Source organism: Pongo abelii, chromosome 9, assembly GCF_028885655.2.
Source record: "Pongo abelii isolate AG06213 chromosome 9, NHGRI_mPonAbe1-v2.0_pri, whole genome shotgun sequence".
Lineage (NCBI taxonomy): Eukaryota > Metazoa > Chordata > Mammalia > Primates > Hominidae > Pongo > Pongo abelii.
The window spans coordinates 103,325,391-103,343,744 of record NC_071994.2 but is presented as its reverse complement, the minus strand read 5'-3'; the positions used below and the strand labels follow the sequence as shown (position 1 = coordinate 103,343,744).

At 38.3% G+C, this 18,354-nt stretch overlaps 1 protein-coding gene and 1 pseudogene across 1 annotated transcript in view; both read right to left on the bottom strand.

The window, feature by feature from the left end:
* Positions 1-18,354, bottom strand: part of CNTN5 (contactin 5) — a 1,356,469-nt gene that overhangs the window by 12,585 nt on the left and 1,325,530 nt on the right. The window contains exons 22-23 of the mRNA XM_054524966.2: positions 6,470-6,656; positions 5,892-6,004 (exon numbers count right to left, since the gene is read on the bottom strand). Coding sequence (XP_054380941.1) covers positions 5,892-6,004; positions 6,470-6,656 — 300 coding nt within the window. The remainder of the gene's footprint in view (positions 1-5,891; positions 6,005-6,469; positions 6,657-18,354) is intronic.
* Positions 9,343-10,351, bottom strand: LOC103891893 (replication protein A 32 kDa subunit-like; annotated as a pseudogene).

The window sequence follows — 18,354 nt, the reverse complement described above, 5'->3', positions numbered from 1 at the left end:
CTCATCTTGAATTGTAGCTCCCACAGTGCCCATATGTTATGGGAGGGACCTGGTGGGAGGTAATTGAATCATGGGGACAAGTCTTTCCCGTGCTATTCTCATGATACTGAATAAGTCTCATGAGATCTGATGGTTTTATAAAGGAGAGTTTCCCTGCACAAGTTCTCTTCTCTTGTCTGCTGCCGTGTGAGACATTCCTTTCACCTTCCACCGTGATTGTGAGGCCTCTCCAGCCACGTGGAACTGTGAGTCCATTAAAACTCTTTCTTTTACAAATTGCTCAGTCTTAGGAATGACTTTATTAGCAATGTGAAAATGGACTACTACAGTATTGATGGATTGTATAATAACTAGTAAACTTTGGGCCTGATTTCCTTCTATTTGCCCTAGCTCTGTAAACAGGTAGAAAGTAGATGTGGGTGAGGGGAGATATTTGGTGAAGGGGTTGTATATCTAGGAAAGGCTATTTTCTAGATATAGACTTGAAAAACTAATAGTTTTCGCTTGGATTATAGCCTGAGGTCCTGAATTCTTTCTGACTGCTTGTGTCTTTTCTGAAGGGATAATAGTTTCTGTTTGTGGGGAAGGGGACATTTGCTGAAGTGAAAGCATAGCCCCTGAACATTGAGTTTTATTTTTCCTTTCACTCAAGCATAAGTCTGTGTGAAGAAAATAAGGTGGAGATAAAATGGTTGTTTTACTTTATAATCTGAGTAAGTTACTTTCATGGTGTAAAGAAAAATATTTTCCATTTTCAAGATCATTAAAAATTACGGCTGAATATACTTTAGTCCGTAAGTTTTTTTGGCATTTCTTTAGTAACACCAGTAATGGTGAGTCTTATGTGCTATAATTAGTAAGGATTCTAGATAGAGACCCCAAATTATAGGAGTTGTAAAGATAAAATTTTATTTGTTTAAAAACATTTATTTGAAAAAACAAGTCAAGGTATGAAAACTTTCATTTGAAGTTTTTGTTTCATTTTCCCAATCATTTATAAATAATGTATTAATAAAATAGGCAGTTGATTCTGAATTGGGGAATGTAAATATAACAAAATAAAGTGGCACATGTTTATTGACCTGAAGAAAAGTCATAAATATGCTAAATAAATTACCAAATTGGATTCAACTTCTCAAATGGAAAGTTATTTTGAGTGGAAAGTATTTGTATTATTATTTGGTATAACAGACAATCCTTTCCAACATCTTGCTGGTTCTCTATGCTTTTAGTCCTTACTTGTTAGTGAAAACTATGGTATCTTGAAATTATTACTATTAAATCTGGATTTCTTAAACAAAATTCCAAGAAGCCCAGCATCTCATAGACAATCTCAAAAATAAATCAGTGAAAAGTTTCACCACTAGGTACTGCTTAATGTTCACCTAAATGAATTCAATTTTAATGTGTTACCTATTGTGCAATTATATGTGGTTCAATTCCATCTATCTTTCATGATATTCTTGGTCACTTTTGAAGGCCCTGACAAGATTTTGTGATAGGGAGACCTCTTTTTTTTTTTCTCCTAATATCTGTTAGCAAAATTTCTGTTATCATCTTTCTCTGGTCATATCTGCTAGTTATATATGTTGCTGACACCTCAATGTCTGAAATCAAGTAAGAAAGTAAGATCTATGCCGCTATGGTTTTAATGTGTCCCCTGCAAAATTCAGGCGTTGCCAGTGTGATAGTATTAAGAGGTGGGGCCCTTAACAGGTGATTATATCACAAGGACTTCTCCTCTCATGAATATGATCAGTGCCCTTATAGAAGAGGCTTCTCATGGTTGTTGGCCCTTTTGCGCTTCTGCCTTCTGCCAAGTGAGGACACGGTGTTCCTCCCCTCTTGAGGAATACTGCTTTCAAGTCACCATTGTGGAAACCAAAAGTGGACCCTCATCAGATACGGACTTTGCTGGAGCCTTGATCTTGGACATCTCAGCCTTCAGAACTGAGAGAAGTAAATTTTTATTTTTTATAAATAACCCAGTCCCAGATATCTGTTATAACAGCACAAAAGGACTAAGACAATGCTTTCTTGGACAATGGGTAGCTCAAATGTCAAATTCTGCTGTTTTATCTTGTGCTATTTCTATAGTTTACTTTTCAAGATTACAATTACTTTATTAATATAAGCTTTAAAATTTTATAATGTACTGATATATTTTTATAGTGTTCTTATTATATTCCATGGGAAATGGCAAAATAAATTTTAAAATTCCTAGAGGTATTAATGTATATTTATCTGCCTGAAAGGAGTTCAACTACTAAAGATTAAAGGGCACTGTATTATTCCATTATATCATTTACTTTTTAAATATTTATTGATACATAATAGATGTACATATTTTCAGGATAATATGATAATTTGATACATGTGTATGATGTGTAAAGATCAAATCAGGGTAATTGGGTTATCCATTACCTTAAATATTTATCATTGTTTATGCTAAGAACACTCAAATTATTCTCATCTAGCTATTTTGAAGTGTACAATAGATTATTAACTATAGTCACCCTTCTGATCTATCAAACACCAGATCTTATTTCTTCTATCTTATAGTATATTTGTACCCATTGATTAACCTCTCTTTGTTCCTCACTCTCCTTTCCCCTTCCTGGCCTCTGATAACCACCAGTCTCTATCTTTATGAGATCCAGTTTGTAGTGCACTTTTTCAGGATGTCTACCCTGTGTATAGCATCTTAACTGTACAAAAGAATCATTTATTACATTATTTATGCACTGAATATATGGGGAAAATATCTACTTTTTCCTCTGCATTTATTATGTTTCAATAACTTTCACAACCTAGAAGTCTCCCAGATAAATACTTTTCTGAATTCTTCAATCTTAAACTGGACTTAACGTAAAAGGTGGAGTATATATTCCCTGCATTTTAAACCTCAGGCATTAATCCCAAGTTCTCAGCCTCAAACCTACACACAATACACATTTCCAGTGATCCTTTCTGCTTGTAAAAGTGAAGTAGTTTGCAAAGACAAAGAGTGAAAATTAAGTGACCTCCCTTTTTAATATTCCAATAAAGTATGGAAACTCTCCCTTTTCCCGATGAGCAAGAAGTCTTCTGCTTCAAATGTTCCAAGAATCCTAGGGGCAAGTTCAGTTTTAATGGGTCAAGCCTGTCTCAAACTACTGTGTGGGAAGAGAAATGATTAGTGTCCTGTGTCCCTATTTTATTAATTTTTGTAAGTGACACACATTGTGCTTAAGAGGTGGCCCACTATTATAGTGGTGCCACTCTTGGTTGGCAGCAATTTTTGAGATGTAGTAGGAATCAAAAGGATCCTCCTTCTGAGTATCATGCCCAGCCCTGGTCATTCTATATTAGTGTGCACCTTCAGATGGTACAGTTCTTTCACTGCTGTGTGGGGATCATTGCCAAGGGTGCAGTAGCTGTCTTCAACATCATACTCAGAAGAGGGGCTCCAAGCTTTTGTTCTCTGGGTTATAGCTCTTTATATTCTCAGCTATTATTTCTAAATATATATTCCTGTCCCATTGTGACTGTGTCAGGAGGAGCTTTCATCCTTGGCTGCCCTGTGAAAACCCGCCTTCTGAGGAGAATCCAAACTCTGGGTTAAGCCCAGTCCTGTCTGAAGTCCCCTTTCCTTCAGGGAGCCTTTCCTGTTAGCAGTTCTCTCAGTGGGGATCATCCCACTCATCAGGAAGGTTCCAATAAGGTTTAGTTGCAAAGGAGAAGGTTTTGAGGTCTCACTCCATTTGTTATCAGCAGACTCCTTTTATACGAATCAATTCTTCCTTCTCAGGGATATAAGGAAGTGCAACCATTTCAAGAAAATAAAAGGAAAAAATATCTTTTGCAATGTGTGCCTACTTGTCATTAATTTATACAACTAAAATGGACTATGCTAGTGATTCTTCCCTCAGCAACAAGGTATTCCAACATGACTTGTGTTATCTTTATTAAGAGGGAACTGGCAGGCAACTTTTAACGATCAGTTTCTTTGTTAAAATTTTAAAAATTTTACCTAATGAGACATGCTCCAACAACAGTAAGAAATGGTATCTGTTTTTTAATGAGAACATTTTATATGCCAAGCATTTTACACAATTATTCTTTAGAAAATCCTGTATAATATGTATTATTATTGCTATTTCTGCCATTTGTGAAGTTAAGAAAATAAAACTGAGAAAGTTTAAACAACTTACTTAAATTACTCAACTAGGATTTGAACTAAAGTCTGTCTGAATCAGTGGCCAGTGATATTTTTTCCTCTAAGCAACAACAAACGGCAAGGTTATGCTAGAAAAAAATACATATTTGGTAATACACATATATAAATAACTGCATAAGACATTTCTATCTGGGCCAACATTATTCATCCATTCTAGAAACTTTAGGAACAAGAAATAAGTAAGATAAAGTCCTTGCCTTTGAGGACTTCAGTCTGTTTGGGGAGACAGTCATATATAAAAAGTAAGAACAATGACTGGGAAAGAGGTGTCAAATGTGAACAAAGAGTAGTGGCACCTAGCCTGGGATCCCTACACCCAAGCTCAATAGAGTATTTTTCTAGTTATATAGTATTTCTCTATTCTCACTTGAAAGGTACCTAAACCATATGAGCCTTCCAGTTGACCATACATGTTTATCTGGTTTTCTCTTGCATTCTACTTTGCCTCTCCAGTTTGGGATATTGTTCATCATAGTTCTAATGATATTAGATGGGTTCTTGAATGGTCTATCATATTTCTCGCCTGCTATCCCTAAGCATTAAACAGTATATTTCCCTAAGAGGAGAAGTTGTGAGGATATGGTCTTTTGGGGAAGGGTATGGAAAGGAGAGGAGTAAGGGAAAGGTATAGAAAAATGACCCATCTGCCCTCCCTGCAAAAGATGAAATTCAATATTCCCGAGCATTACTGATGGATGTGTGTGTGTGTGTGTGTGTGTGTATGTCTGTGATCTATCCTAATTACAGTAGCTAACAAATGCTAGTTTGTGTGATATAATATTAATGGAAATTAAAATATTCCATTGATAACTTCTTCAGTTTTTAGCTCCTTAAATTTTAGCATTTTATATATTGAATACTGTGTTACCATCTCTGATAGTTGAAAGCCCACCTATAATGATACCTTTCAGTCTAAATATTATCACTGAAATATTTTAAAATATTATACTTAATATATTTTATTATATTAGAAATATTGTGAATATTCAACTAATTATTCTGTGTGAAGTTTAATGCAACAAACAGAATCTGACATTATAGAACAAGAATTTGAAATTAAGCCAATTCAATACATACATCGCATATATTTAAAAATCAGATAACAAAGGTATTTTTCAAAAACAAACTGCACATGTTATCAAATTTCCAGATCTTACTGTCACAGAACAGAATGACTGTATGTGAATGTTGTGTCTGTTTTGGAGCTTGCTGTGTCTCTCCCTGGATTTTTTGTTTTCTATTTAGTGTTCTGGTCCTTGCATTTTTTTTCTTCTTCTGTTTCCTTGCTAATTGAAAGTCTTTCCACTGAAACGAAATGATCCCATATTTGTCAGCTGCCAGCAAAGTTAATCTCCTGGAGGAATATGCCAGAATTCTCTGCCTAAATTCTGCTGGTCCTAATATCATGCTTCACAGAGTCATCTTCACACTACATTCAGATTGTCACTACTTTTCCTGCTCCTTCCCTTGCTGTGCCTTGTGCAGTTGAAACTAATTTTGACTGCCTTGGCTTCTCTATCTATAGGAAGGCTATCTTTCTAAGATACAGATAGAAAATGATTGAGAACAAATAGGTTGGTTAATGGGTCTTTTTATGCCTTATTAATTTTCCATCTTCATGATAACAATTTCAGAGATAAGTATCTATGCAAAAGAGTGAAGAAATACTGACCTTGTAACCCACAACTTCAGATTCGTTGGCTAATGGTATGACGGGTTCCCAGCCCAGAGAAACCTGAGAGCCTTGCTGCTCCCACCTGAGGTTGCTAGGTGCTTGACTAGGCGCTGCAAAATAAAAGGTGAAAGTGAACTGACAAGGATTCTTAAATACGTTTCTTCATTTAATTCTTTGTGAGTATCTCAATCTTTTTGCCTGCTTAGTAGTTGGCTGGCAATCTAGGCTTCCTTCCAGCTGGAGTCATATAAGGAGGGTTTTGCTCCAGGAGTGTCATTTTAATAGCTACTCTACTGAGCTTTTGAACTTGAATCCTTTTATCTCCCTTCTGTGTCAGAATCGCTTAGCCTTGTTTCACAGGAAGATAACCTTTGTCTACTCTGAATGCAAAATTTTCTGAGCTAGTTTGAGGATTCAGATCTAAGCACTGTGAATCAAGACTTGCACAGATGAAGCAAGACTGTGAATCAAAACTCCCCTTTGACTCTGCTTATTATGCACCTCACATGGCTTTGAGAAATGTTATAAGATGTTTCCCCTTTGTCTGAAACAAACAAAAAGCCCAGGTCACTTACGGGATTTCTTGGTGGTTGCACTCACTTCACTGCTAGGTGGCCCATATCCAGCTCCATTGTAAGCCCTCACTGTGAAGTGATATAACGTATTTCCTTCTAATCCTGTTAGGATGACGAAAGACTCATTCCCTCTAGTTTTGACTGTTTCTGCTGTATCTTCCTGTTCCATGTCTTTCCAGTAACCAACCTGTCAACAAATTATCACATGGCAGGTTAATTTTAAAGCTTCCTCTCTGCTTGTGGCTGCTTGAACTTTTTCTCTTTTTTGGATGTTGCTGGACTCCACTCATAGGAAGAAATCACTCCTATATCACCCAATTAACGGGTCTTACTAATAAGGCCAAAATACATTCCATATCACTGTCTGCTTTGCATCTGTGTAAATTGCAGCACTACAGCAGCACTCAGCAAAACAACAAAAGCTGCTACCTTGTAGCCTGGTGGCCTGAAGGAGTGAAAATGCATCCTGACATTAAAGAAGAATCATTCAAAGAAACTGGATTGCTTTTCTCTCATTAGGTCATCAGAACAATTTACCATTCAAAACCATGAAACTTCAAATGAATTATCTGAGTATGTGGCATCTGAGTATTTCCTCTTGAGCTTCACATAAAGATGAATCACACGAGCTGTATCAGTTTAATGGAGAAGAGGTGGTAGAACACTGGATACTCTGGAATGGTTTGAATGTAGAGAAACAGCATTGTCAGGATCTGGGGGTAGGGAGGGCGGAGGGAGGCAGAAAGGAACAGCTTTCTGTCAAAGCCCTTTTGATGCATTGAGATCATCTTTCCTGGTTAGGAGCTTATGGTAATTGGCTTCAGCAAACTCGATCCCTTTGTGAGACTCAATGACTGTCCCACAATTAAGCTAAAGCTTTACTCTGTTTAGGCACTAGAACTTAACTACATATCAGTGCAACAAAGAGTACCTTTCTCCCATCTACTTCCTTACTGTTGACAGAGGCAGGAGGCAGAGAAATTCTAGGCAGACAGAAATGGGTCCCCAGTGAAACTGTACTTCAAGCTGAGAAGCCTGAAACCCGTGGCCTGAAGTGAGTACTTCTATTCCTTTTTGCCCATTCTCTCCTGATTTGTTCTTTCTGAATAACGCCTTTTTACCAATTGAATCTTGCCTTTTCCAAAACTACCTATGGCCCACCCCCACCATCCTGTGCATAAAAACATCCCACCATCAGTCAGAAGTGATGAGAGAGGGCTGCACTTCAGAGGAGAGAGAGCTTGACTTCAGGGAAGAGACAATCTAACTTTAGGAAAGGCAACCTGCCCTTCCCATCCCCTTTCCAGCTCCCCTCTCCACTGAGAGCCATTTTCATTGCTCAGTAAAATTCTCCACCTTCCCTATCCTTCAGTTAGTCCGTATGACCTCATTCTTCTTGGACACCAGACAAGAGCTCAGGACCCACCGAGTGCAGGTACCCAGAAAGTCTGTCACACCAGCCCTTTGCCCTCGCCAGTGGAGGGTAGTTGCCCCATGTGATGAGGCAAGGGGTCAACTGAGCTGCTAACACACAGCTGTGCATGGATGGCAGAACTAAGAGTGCTGCACCCCTCCCTCTGGGGTTCCGGGGTCACAGGCACCCTGACCTGGGCACTGCCACGGGCCCCGCACAGAGCTTGCTCATGTCAGCTGAGCTACTAACACACAACTATCCATGGACGGTGAAGGTAAGAGAGCACTGTAACACTCCCTCTGGGGTTTCAGGGTTGCAGACACTCTCACCTGGGAACCAATGCAGGCCCCACACAGAGCTTGCTTCTGTCAGCTGAGCTGCTAACACACAGCCGTCCGGGGACAGCAGAGCTAAGAGAGCACTGTTAACACTCCCTCTGGGGCTTAGGGGTCACAGGCACCTAGCACCACCTGGGCACTGCCATGGGCCCCACATGGAGATTTTTCCTGCCAGCAGCTGAACTGGCTGGCAGGATCCTACATTTATCCACATGCGCCTGTTCTGGCTGTGGGCCTCACATGGAGCTTGTTCATGTGCTCCCTCCCACAAAGGCTTGAATGTGGCAGGCCGAGTAAATGGGGCCACTCCTGTCACAAGTCTGATGAAGGGGCCGAGAAAAATCCTGCATTACTGTGGCGAAGGTTATAAGAGAGTAATTCTTTTTTTTTTTCCCCCAACTTGATTACTGTGGTGAAAATAATAGATTACTTCACCCATTTCATCCTCCTTCGTGTTTTGCGTACTGTGGAGTCTAGAAAGCCAAACATATTTTCCAGATTCTCTTTCAGCTAAGGGTGCTAAGGGTGCTGCTATACTCTGTGGCCAGTGAGAAGTTTAATTGGAATTTGGAGACATTCTGGAACATGTCTAGGATTGCCTCTTCCAGTGGTGACCATAGGAAGTCATTATAGGCTCTGATCTCAAGAATGAACATTTTAACTACCATGACATATTAAGAACCTTAACCAACCTCAGCGGTGGCTGAAAGCAAAAGGAACAAGAAATGGAAGGAGGAAGAAGGAAGTTAGAAATTACAACTACACCTTTATGAAATGAGTACCACAGTAATTAGCCACATTTTCTTCCTTGTCTTTTGTATGTTTTTATAAATGTTAAATTACTTTAGCCTGTTCATTTCTTCTGATATTTTATATGGAGCGTGTTATTGGTAGGTAACTTTCTGATGTAGTTCCCTAGAGAAGGGGCAAGCTTTCACCATGATTGGGACAAATTGACTTATGGGACTTTCTTTGGTTCTCCCTGTTGTGGAGAGCGTGAGCATATTTTCATTTATAAAAGAGTTATTTGCATTATGTTAGTATGAAACAAGTTTATTTGTAACTTCCTCAAGAAATTCCACCTGGGATTGTATCCCTGTCAATTGCCCATCTCCCTCTGAGCTTCAAACAAAACAGAAGAGCAGTAAGTTTCAAAAGGATGTTGGTGGAGACCTTTTATAGATGAAACTGACTTGTAGAAGCCACCTGGCCAAACTTATGCACAGCTGGAGAAAATAGATTGTGAAGCTAGGTCCAGCTGTAAAATATCTCAGGTACCCAATTAGTTCCAGTTATTCTGCCTCTGTGGATTTAAAATGATCATCATCCACAGTAGAATAGATGTGCCCCTCATTGCTCAGAAAATCCACAGCTTGCTTGATTGAGGATATAGACATGCATTTGAGCTGGTTCTTGAGATCCTGAAAGGTCAATCCTTCAGGTCTTGGGCAAGACTTAATCAAATTCAACACCTGGTTTTGGGCCACAGTGAGGCCATTTGCTGGCATGAAGCTCTTCTCACCAAAGTACCCTGCTTCACTCTTCCCTGGGTTGCTGATAGGTGCTCTCTCTGCTGAGGGCTGGCTGTTCACTTTGTGATAATGTGTGCATCGATCACTTCCAGAATATGTATGGTGAACTCATTCATATCCTCCAGAAGCATGATTTATAAAGGCTACCAGGCTCTTTTTGTTCTGAAAAGATCTCAGGTGGCCTGCCACTTTCACATATGTTTCTAGAGGAACTACAGTGTTTTCACTGCTGGTGTCATCTGTGACAACCCACTGGCGAACATCCACGGGTGCAGCTGTCATGTCATCTATTTTGTAAACAATGTTGGTTGAAGCCTTCTCTGCATGTCTGATGATCCCTGCAAGAGTGACTTGTGAAATCTCAGCATTGCCAATTTTGAACACGTCATCAACCAAAGTGGCAGAAAGCAGCTGAGATATAGTTGGGGTTCAATGTGCTGTGCTCTGGCTCTTGATTTCTTTTCTGCCTAAGAAGGTGCCCGCGATCCAAAGCCTCCTGGGGACTGCGTGTATTCACCAGCTCCCCTATGAGTTGCTGCTATAGCTTTCAAATCCACTGTTCCACATCTAGATTGTGATTCTCTGGGGAAGAGGCCGAGAAGGTTAGGGTATGGGGAAGTCGCAGAACACCTCAGAACCCGGAGGCTGCCATACCACTCTGCTACTTTTCTCTCCTTTAGTGATTCTTAAGCTGGAATTGAGGTTACACAATATTTACAAGTCACATGCACTTTCTAAGGTTGAAACTTCTCTTCATTTAGTTTCTTTCCTCAGACGTAGATTTCAACAACTCATGAATTTTGAACTCTCTATGTAAAATCACTTGAAACCAAATTTAAATCATTAAAAAGATATCAATAATTAAAATTAGAGCACAGACAGCTTATCGTTTTAATACCTTCATACAATTATTTTCTTTGTGTATCACTTCCTATTTTTTATATTTAAAATAATTATACTTTTTATGTCCTGCTTTCATTCTCTTATATAGAAATATTTTCTTATTTTAAAAATAACATTGTATCATATGCCTATGTACCACGTATTATTTAACCATTGTCCTACTGTAAAACATTTGGATAGCTTCTAATTATTGCTCTTTTAATTAAAATGCTGCCATGGAAATATTCATATTGCTCCTTTAATTAAAATGCTGCCATGGAAATCTTCATATACCCTGTTTTCCACATATTAGATTAATTTCCCAGAATAGACCTCAGAAAGGAGATTATGGGTTCCAAAGTTGTAAAGCCAGAAGGTCTATATGTGAATTTTACTTTTGGTATTTGTAAGCCACATATAATGGGACAAGTTAGTTAACCAGTAAATCTCTGCATCTTTATATAACAGAGAAAATAGTACTTCTCCTAGGTTTGTGAATGATTTTTAGAGAGCTCCCCTGCTGTTCAACTGCTTGAGCCATTGTTTCTTGAAATTTTAATATTTCTGATTTTTATTATTTGTAAGTATATGTTTTTTAATCCTTCATATTTTGGTTTTCTGATTTTGTCTCTCAAATATTATTTTCATTTAAAATTATAATGTACATAATATTATTAGTGGCAGACAGGAAGTATGAATTCTGACTCATATAATACCTGTAGGAGAATATAGAGAAAAATCTAAACAAAGAGAATGGCTTTTTTTTTGAGTCGGAGTCTCACACTATTGCCCAGGCTGGAATATAATGGCACAATCTCAGCTCACTGCAACCTCCAGCTCCTGGGTTCAAGTGATTCTCCTGCTTCAGCCTCCCAAGTAGCTGGGATTACAGGTGCCTGCCACCACACCTGGCTAATTTTTGTATTTTTAGTAGGGACGAGGTTTCACCATGTTGGCCGGGCTGGTCTTGAACTCCTGACCTCAAGTGATTCACCTGCCTTGGCTTCCCAAAGTGCTGGACAGGCGTGAGCCACTGTGCCTGACCAAGGATGGTTCTTCTTAGTAGACACTCTATTTTTTCCAAGGCTGATTCTCCAAGATAGTGATTATTTTAACTGTGCAGATAGTGTATTTGATTTTCTGGTGTGACGATTCTATGATATTCATGTCACACACAATGCAGTTTCCTTACATGAAGTTATAAAATCTAAAACTCATGAGTTCTGCCATATGCAGCTGTTGATTACTGGGTGAGTTGTGAACTTTCCCCTAATTTTACATTTTCATTCAGTCATATAAAACCATTGAGTAGTCTTCCTAATATTTTGTCTTTGCTTGTCCAATTTTTCACACTTCTTAAAATATTTTTTTGGAGCCATTTTAGAGTCACAGCAAAATTGAAAGGAAGGTACAGAGATCTCCCGAATCTCCCTGCCCACTACACATGCGCAGCCTCCCATGTTATCAAAATCCTTCACCAGAATAGTACATTTGCTATAATGGATGAATGTACAACAACACATCCTCTTATCAACCTTTTTTTTTACTTATCAAGTTTTAAAAAAATTTTTCTAATTTTTAGTTTTCCATTTTTTTTTCATTTCAGCAGGTTTTTGGGGAACCAGTGCTGTTTGATTATATGGATAGGTTCTTTAGTGGTGATTTCTGAGATTTTGGTGCACCTATCACCCAAGCAGTGTATACTGTACCCAATGCGAGAACTTTTATCCCTTGCCACCCATTACCATTCCCCTTGAATCCCCGAAGTCTAATGTATCATTCTTATAACTTTGCATACTCTTAGCTTAGTTCGTATATGGGTGAGAACATACAATGTTTGGTTTTCCATTCCTGAGTTACTTCACTTAAGAATAATAGTCTCCATTTCCACCCAGGTTGCTGTGAAGCCATTATTTCATTCTTTTTTTTAATATGGCTGAGCAGGATTCCATGGTGTATACACCATATTTTCTTTATCCACTCATTGATTGATGGGCATTTGGGCTGGTTCCGTATTTTTGCAATCTCAAATTGTGCTGCTATAAACGTGTGTGCAAGTATCTTTTTCGTATAATGACTTCTTTTACTCTGGGTAGATACCTAGTAGTGGGATAGCTGGATCAAATGGTAGATCTACTTTTAGTCCTTTAAGAAATCTCCACATTGTTTTCCATAGTGGTTGTACTAGTTTACATTCCCACCAACAGTGTAAAAGTGTAACTTTTTCACCACATTCATGCCAACATCTATTATGTTTTGATTTTTTCATTATGGTCATTGTTGCAGGAGTGGGGTGGTATCTCATTGTGGTTTTGATTTGTATTTCCCTGATCATTAGTGATGTTGTGCATTTTTCCATATGTTTGTTGGCAGTTTGCATATCTTCTTTTGAGAATTGTTTATTCATGTTCTTTGCCCACTTTTTGATGGGATCATTTTTTTCTTGCTGACTTGAGTTCTTTGTAGATTCTGGTATTAGTCCTTTGTTGGATGTATAGACTGTGAAGATTCTCTCCCACTGTGTGGGTTGTCTGTTAACTCTGCTGATTATTTCTATTGCTGTGCAGAAGCTTTTTGGTTTAATTAAGTCCCATCTATTTATCTTTGTTTTTGTTGCATTTGCTTTTGCTTTCTTGGTCATGAAATATTTGCCTAAGCTAATGTCTAGAAGGGTTTTTCTGATGTGATAGTCTAGAATCTTTATGGTTTCAGGTCTTAGATTTAAGTCTTTGATCCATCTTGAGTTGATTTTTGTATAAGGTGAGAGATGAGGATCCAGTTTCATTTTCAACATGTGGCTAGCCAGTTATCCCAGCACCATTTATTGAAATGGGTGTCCTTTCCCACTTTATGTTTTTGTTTGATTTGTCAAAGATCAGTTGGCTGTAAGTATCTGGCTTTATTTCTGGGTTCTCAATTCTGTTCCAATGGGCTATGTGCCTATTTTTATATCAGTACCATGCTGTTTTGGTGACGATGGCCTTATAGAATAGTTTGAAGTTAGGCAAATGTGATGCCTCCAGATTTGTTCTTGTTGCTTAGTCTTGCTTTGGCTACGTGGGCTCTTTTTCAGTTCCATGTGGATTTTAGGTGTTTTGTTTTGTTTTGTTTTCTAATTCAGTGAAGAATGATCATGGTATTTTGATGAAATTGCATTGAATTGCTAGATTGCTTTTGGCAGTATGGTCATTTTGACAATATTGATTCTACCCATCCATGAGCATGACGTGTTTCAATTTGTGTTGTCTATGATTTCTTTCAGCAGTGTTTTGTAGTAGAGGTTTTCCACATCATTGGTTAGGTATATTCCTAAGTATTTTATTTTTATTTTTTTCAGCCATTGTAAAAGGGGTTGAGTTCTTGATTTGATTCTCAGCTTGGCTGCTGTTGGCATATAGCAGAGCTACTGACTTTTGTATATTAATTTTGTATCCTGAAACTTTGATGAATTCATTTATCAGTTCTAGGAGCTTTTTGGATGAGTCTTTAGTGTCTTCATGTATACAATCATATCATCAGCGAACAGTGACAGTTTGACTTCCTCCTTACCAGTTTGGATGCCCTTTATTTCTTTCTGTTGTTTGATTGCTCTGGGTAGGACTTCCAGTACTATGCTGAATAGAAGTGGTGAGAGTGGGCATCCTTGCCTTGTTCCAGTTCTCAGGGGAAATGGTTTCGAGTTTTCCCCATTTATAATATTGGCTGTGGGTTTGTCATAGACGGGTTTTATTACCTTAAAGTATGTCCCTTGTATGCCAATTTTGTTGAGGATTTTAATCATAAAGAGATGCTGGATTTTGTCAAATGCTTTTTCTGTGTCTATTGAGATGATCATGTGATTTTTAATTCTGCCTATGTGGTATATCACAGTTACTGACTTACGTGTTAAACCATCCCTGCATCCCTGGTATGAAACCCACTTGATCATGGTGGATTATCTTTTTGACATAAGGATTTTTGCATCTATGATGATCAGGGATATTGATCTGTAGTTTTCTATTGTTGTTATGTCATTTCCTGGTTTTGGTATTAGGGTGATACTGGCTTCATTGAAGGATTTAGGGAGGATTCCCTCTTTCTCTATCTTTTTGAATAGTGTCAGTACAATTGGTACTAATTCTTCTTTGAATGTCTGATAGAATTCAGCTGTGAATCCATGTGATCCTGGACTTTTTTTTGTTGGCAATTTTTAAATAAACATTTTAATCTCGCTGCTCATTATTGGTCTGTTCAGAGGTTCTATATTTCTTGGTTTACTCTAGGAGGGTTGTATATTTCCAGGAATTTATCCCTCTCCTCTAGATTTTCTAGTTTATGCATGTAAAGGTGTTCATCATAGCCTTGAATGGTCTTTTGTATTTCTGTGGTATCAGTTGTAATTAATATCTCCTGTTTTGTTTCTAATTGAGCTTATTTGGATCTTCTCTCTTCTTTTCTTGTTTAATCATGCTAATGGTATACCAATTTTACTTATATTTTCAAAGAACCAGCATTTTGTTTCATTTATCTTTTGTATTTTTCTTTCTTTGTTTCAATTTTATTTAGTTCTCCTCTTTGTTATTTCTTTTCTTCTGCTGGATGTGGGTTTGGATTGTTTTTGTTTCTTCAGTTCTCTGAAGTGTGAGCTAAGATTGTCTATTTGTGCTCTTTCAGACTTTTTAATCCAGTCATTTAATACTATGAACTTTCTCCTTATCTCTTAGCTTTTTCTGTATCTCAGAGGTTTTGATAGGTTGTATCACTACTATCATTTAGTTCAAAGAATTTTTAAATTTCCATCTTGATTTCGTTGTTAAGCCAGCAATCATTCAGGAGCAGGTTTTTTGATTCCCATGTATTTGCATGGTTTTGAGGATTCCTTTTTGAACTGATCTCCAGTTTTATTCCACTGTGGTCTGAGAGACTAGTTGATATAATTTTGATTTTCTTAAATTTACTGAGTCTTGTTTTGTGGCCTATCATATGGTCTATCTTGGAGGATGTTCTGTGTGCTGATGAACAGAATGTACATTCTGCAGTTGTTGGGTAGAATGCTCTGTAGATATCTGTTAGGTCCATTTGTTCTAGGTTGTAGTTTAAGTCCATTGTTTCTTTGTTGACTTTCTGTCTTGATGACCTATCTAGTGCTGTCAGTGGAGCATTAAAGTCTCCCACTATTATTGTGTTGTCATGTATCTCATTCCTTAGATCTAGTATTAATTGTTTTATAAACTTGGGAGCTCCAATGTTAGGTGCATATATATTTAGAATTGTGATATTTTCCTGTTGGACTAATCCTTTTAACATTATATAATATCCCTCTTTGTCTTTTTTAACTGCTGTTGCTTTAAAGTTTGTTTTGTCTAATATGAGAATATCTACTCCTGCTCACTTTTGATATCCATTTCCATTGAATATCCTTTTTTACCTTTTTACCTTGAGTTTATGAATTCTCATGTGTTAGGCAAGTCTCCTGAAGACAGCAGAAACTTAGTTGGTGAATTTTTATCTATTCTGCCATTCTGTATATTTTAAGTGGAGCATTTAGGCCATTTACATTCAATGTTAGTATTGAGATATGAGTTACTGTTATATTCATCATGCTATTTGTTGCCTGAATACCTTGTTTTTGTTTCCATTGTGTTATTGTTTTACAGGTCCTGTAAAATTTATGCTTTGAGGAGGTTCTGTTTTGGTGTGTTTTGAAAATTTGTTTCAAGATTTAGAGCTCCTTTTAGCGGTTCTTGTAGTGCTGGCTTGGTAGTGGTGAATTCTCTCAGCATTTGTTTGTCTGGAAAAGACTGTATCCTTCCTTCGTTTATGAAGCTTAGTTTCACTGGCTATGAAATTCTTGGGGGATAATTGTTTTGTTTAAGGAGGCTAAAAAAAGGACTCCAATTCCTTCTAGCTTGTAAAGTCTCTGCTGATAAATTTGCTGTTGCTCTGATAGGTTTTCCTTCATAGGTTACCTGATGCTTTTGCCTCACAGCTCTTAAAATTCTTTCCTTCGTCTTGACTTTAGATAACATGATGACTATGTGCCTAGGTGATGATCTTTTTGTGATGAATTTCACAGGTGTTCTTTGAGTTTCTTATATTTGGATGTCTAGAGTTCTAGGAATGCTGGGAAAGTTATCTTTGATTATTCCCTCAAATACGTTTTCAAAACTTTTAGATTTCTCTTCTTCTTCAGGAACATCAAGTATTCTTAGGTTTAGCCATTTAACATAGCCCCAAACTTCTTGAAGGCTTCGTTCTTTTTGAAAATTCTTTTCTATTTGTCTTTGATGGATTGAGTTAATTCAAAAGCCTTGTCTTTGAGCTCCGAAGTTCTTTCCTCTGCTTTTTGATTCTATTGCTGAGACTTTCCAGTGCATTTTGCATTTTTCTAAGTGTGTCCTTGATTTCCAGAAGTTGTGATTTTTTTTTTTATTTGTGCTGTGTATTTCACTGAAGAATTTCCCCTTCACATTCTGTATCATGTTTTTGAATACTTTAAGTTGGACTTCACCTTTCTCTTGTGCCTCCTTGATTGTCTTAGTAATTGACCTTCTGAATTCTTTTTCTGGCAATTCAGAGATTTCATTTTGGTTTAGATCCATTGCTGGTGAGCTGGTATGATCTTTTGGGGGTGTTGAAGAACCTTGTTTTGTCATATTACCAGAATTGTTTTTTCTGGGTCCTTCTCATTTGGGTGGACTCTGTTAGAGGGAAGAGCTAGGATTAAAGGGTTGCTATTCAGATTCTTTCATCCTATGGGGTGCTCCCTTGATGTGGTGTTCTCTCCCTTTCCCTAGCAATAGGGGTTCCTGAGAACTGAACTGTAGTTATTGTTTTTGCTCTTCTGGGTCCAGCCACCCAGCAGGGCTACTGGTATTCTGGCTGGTATTGGAGGCTGTCTGCAAAGAGTCCTGTGATATGATTCATCTTCAGGTCTTGCAGCCTGGATATCAGCATCTGCTCTGGTGGAGTTAGTTGGGGAGTTAAGTGGACTCTGTGAAGGTCCTTGGTTGTGTTTTTGTTCAGTGTGCAGTTTTTGGGTTAGTTGGCCTCCAGCCAAGTGGTGGCACTTTCAAGAGCACATCAGCTGCAATCCTAAAGGGAGGATGCAAACTTGCCCTAAGGGCAATTGTTTAAGTATTCAGGTTTCTCAGGCAGTGGCCAGGGCCTTAGAGTTTTCAAGAAATTAAGACCTTTGTCTTTGGCTACCTGGGTGGGTAGAAAAAGACCACAAGGTAGGGGCAGGGATAGCCATTTCTGAGCTCAGCCTCTCTTTGAGTGGGGCTTGCTGTGGCTGCTGTGGGGAATGTGGGTGTGGTTCCCAGTCCAGTGGAGTTCTATTCCCAAGGGGATTATAGCTGCCTCTGCTGAGTCACACAGGTCACCAGGGAAGTAGGGAAAAGCCAGCAGTAACAAGCCTCAACCTGCTCTTACACAGCCTGCAGTCCTAAAGGCTGGTCTCACTCCCACCATGCCCTCCTCCAACAGCACTGAGTTTATTTCCAGGCAGCCAGTGACCAAGACTGAGAACTTGTCCCAGACCACGTGACTTCTCATTGAAAAACCAAGCCGATGCAGTTTTTTTAGCATCTCAGGTAGCTTTCAGTGGTGATCCAGTTCCTTCAGAGGGACTGTGGATTCTCTTGGCTTTCCTGGTATGTTCCTTTGGTAGTTCTTGGAGCAAAAGTTCACCATGTGAGTCTTCACATGCTGCTGTGTCCATCTGAGCAGGAGCTGCAA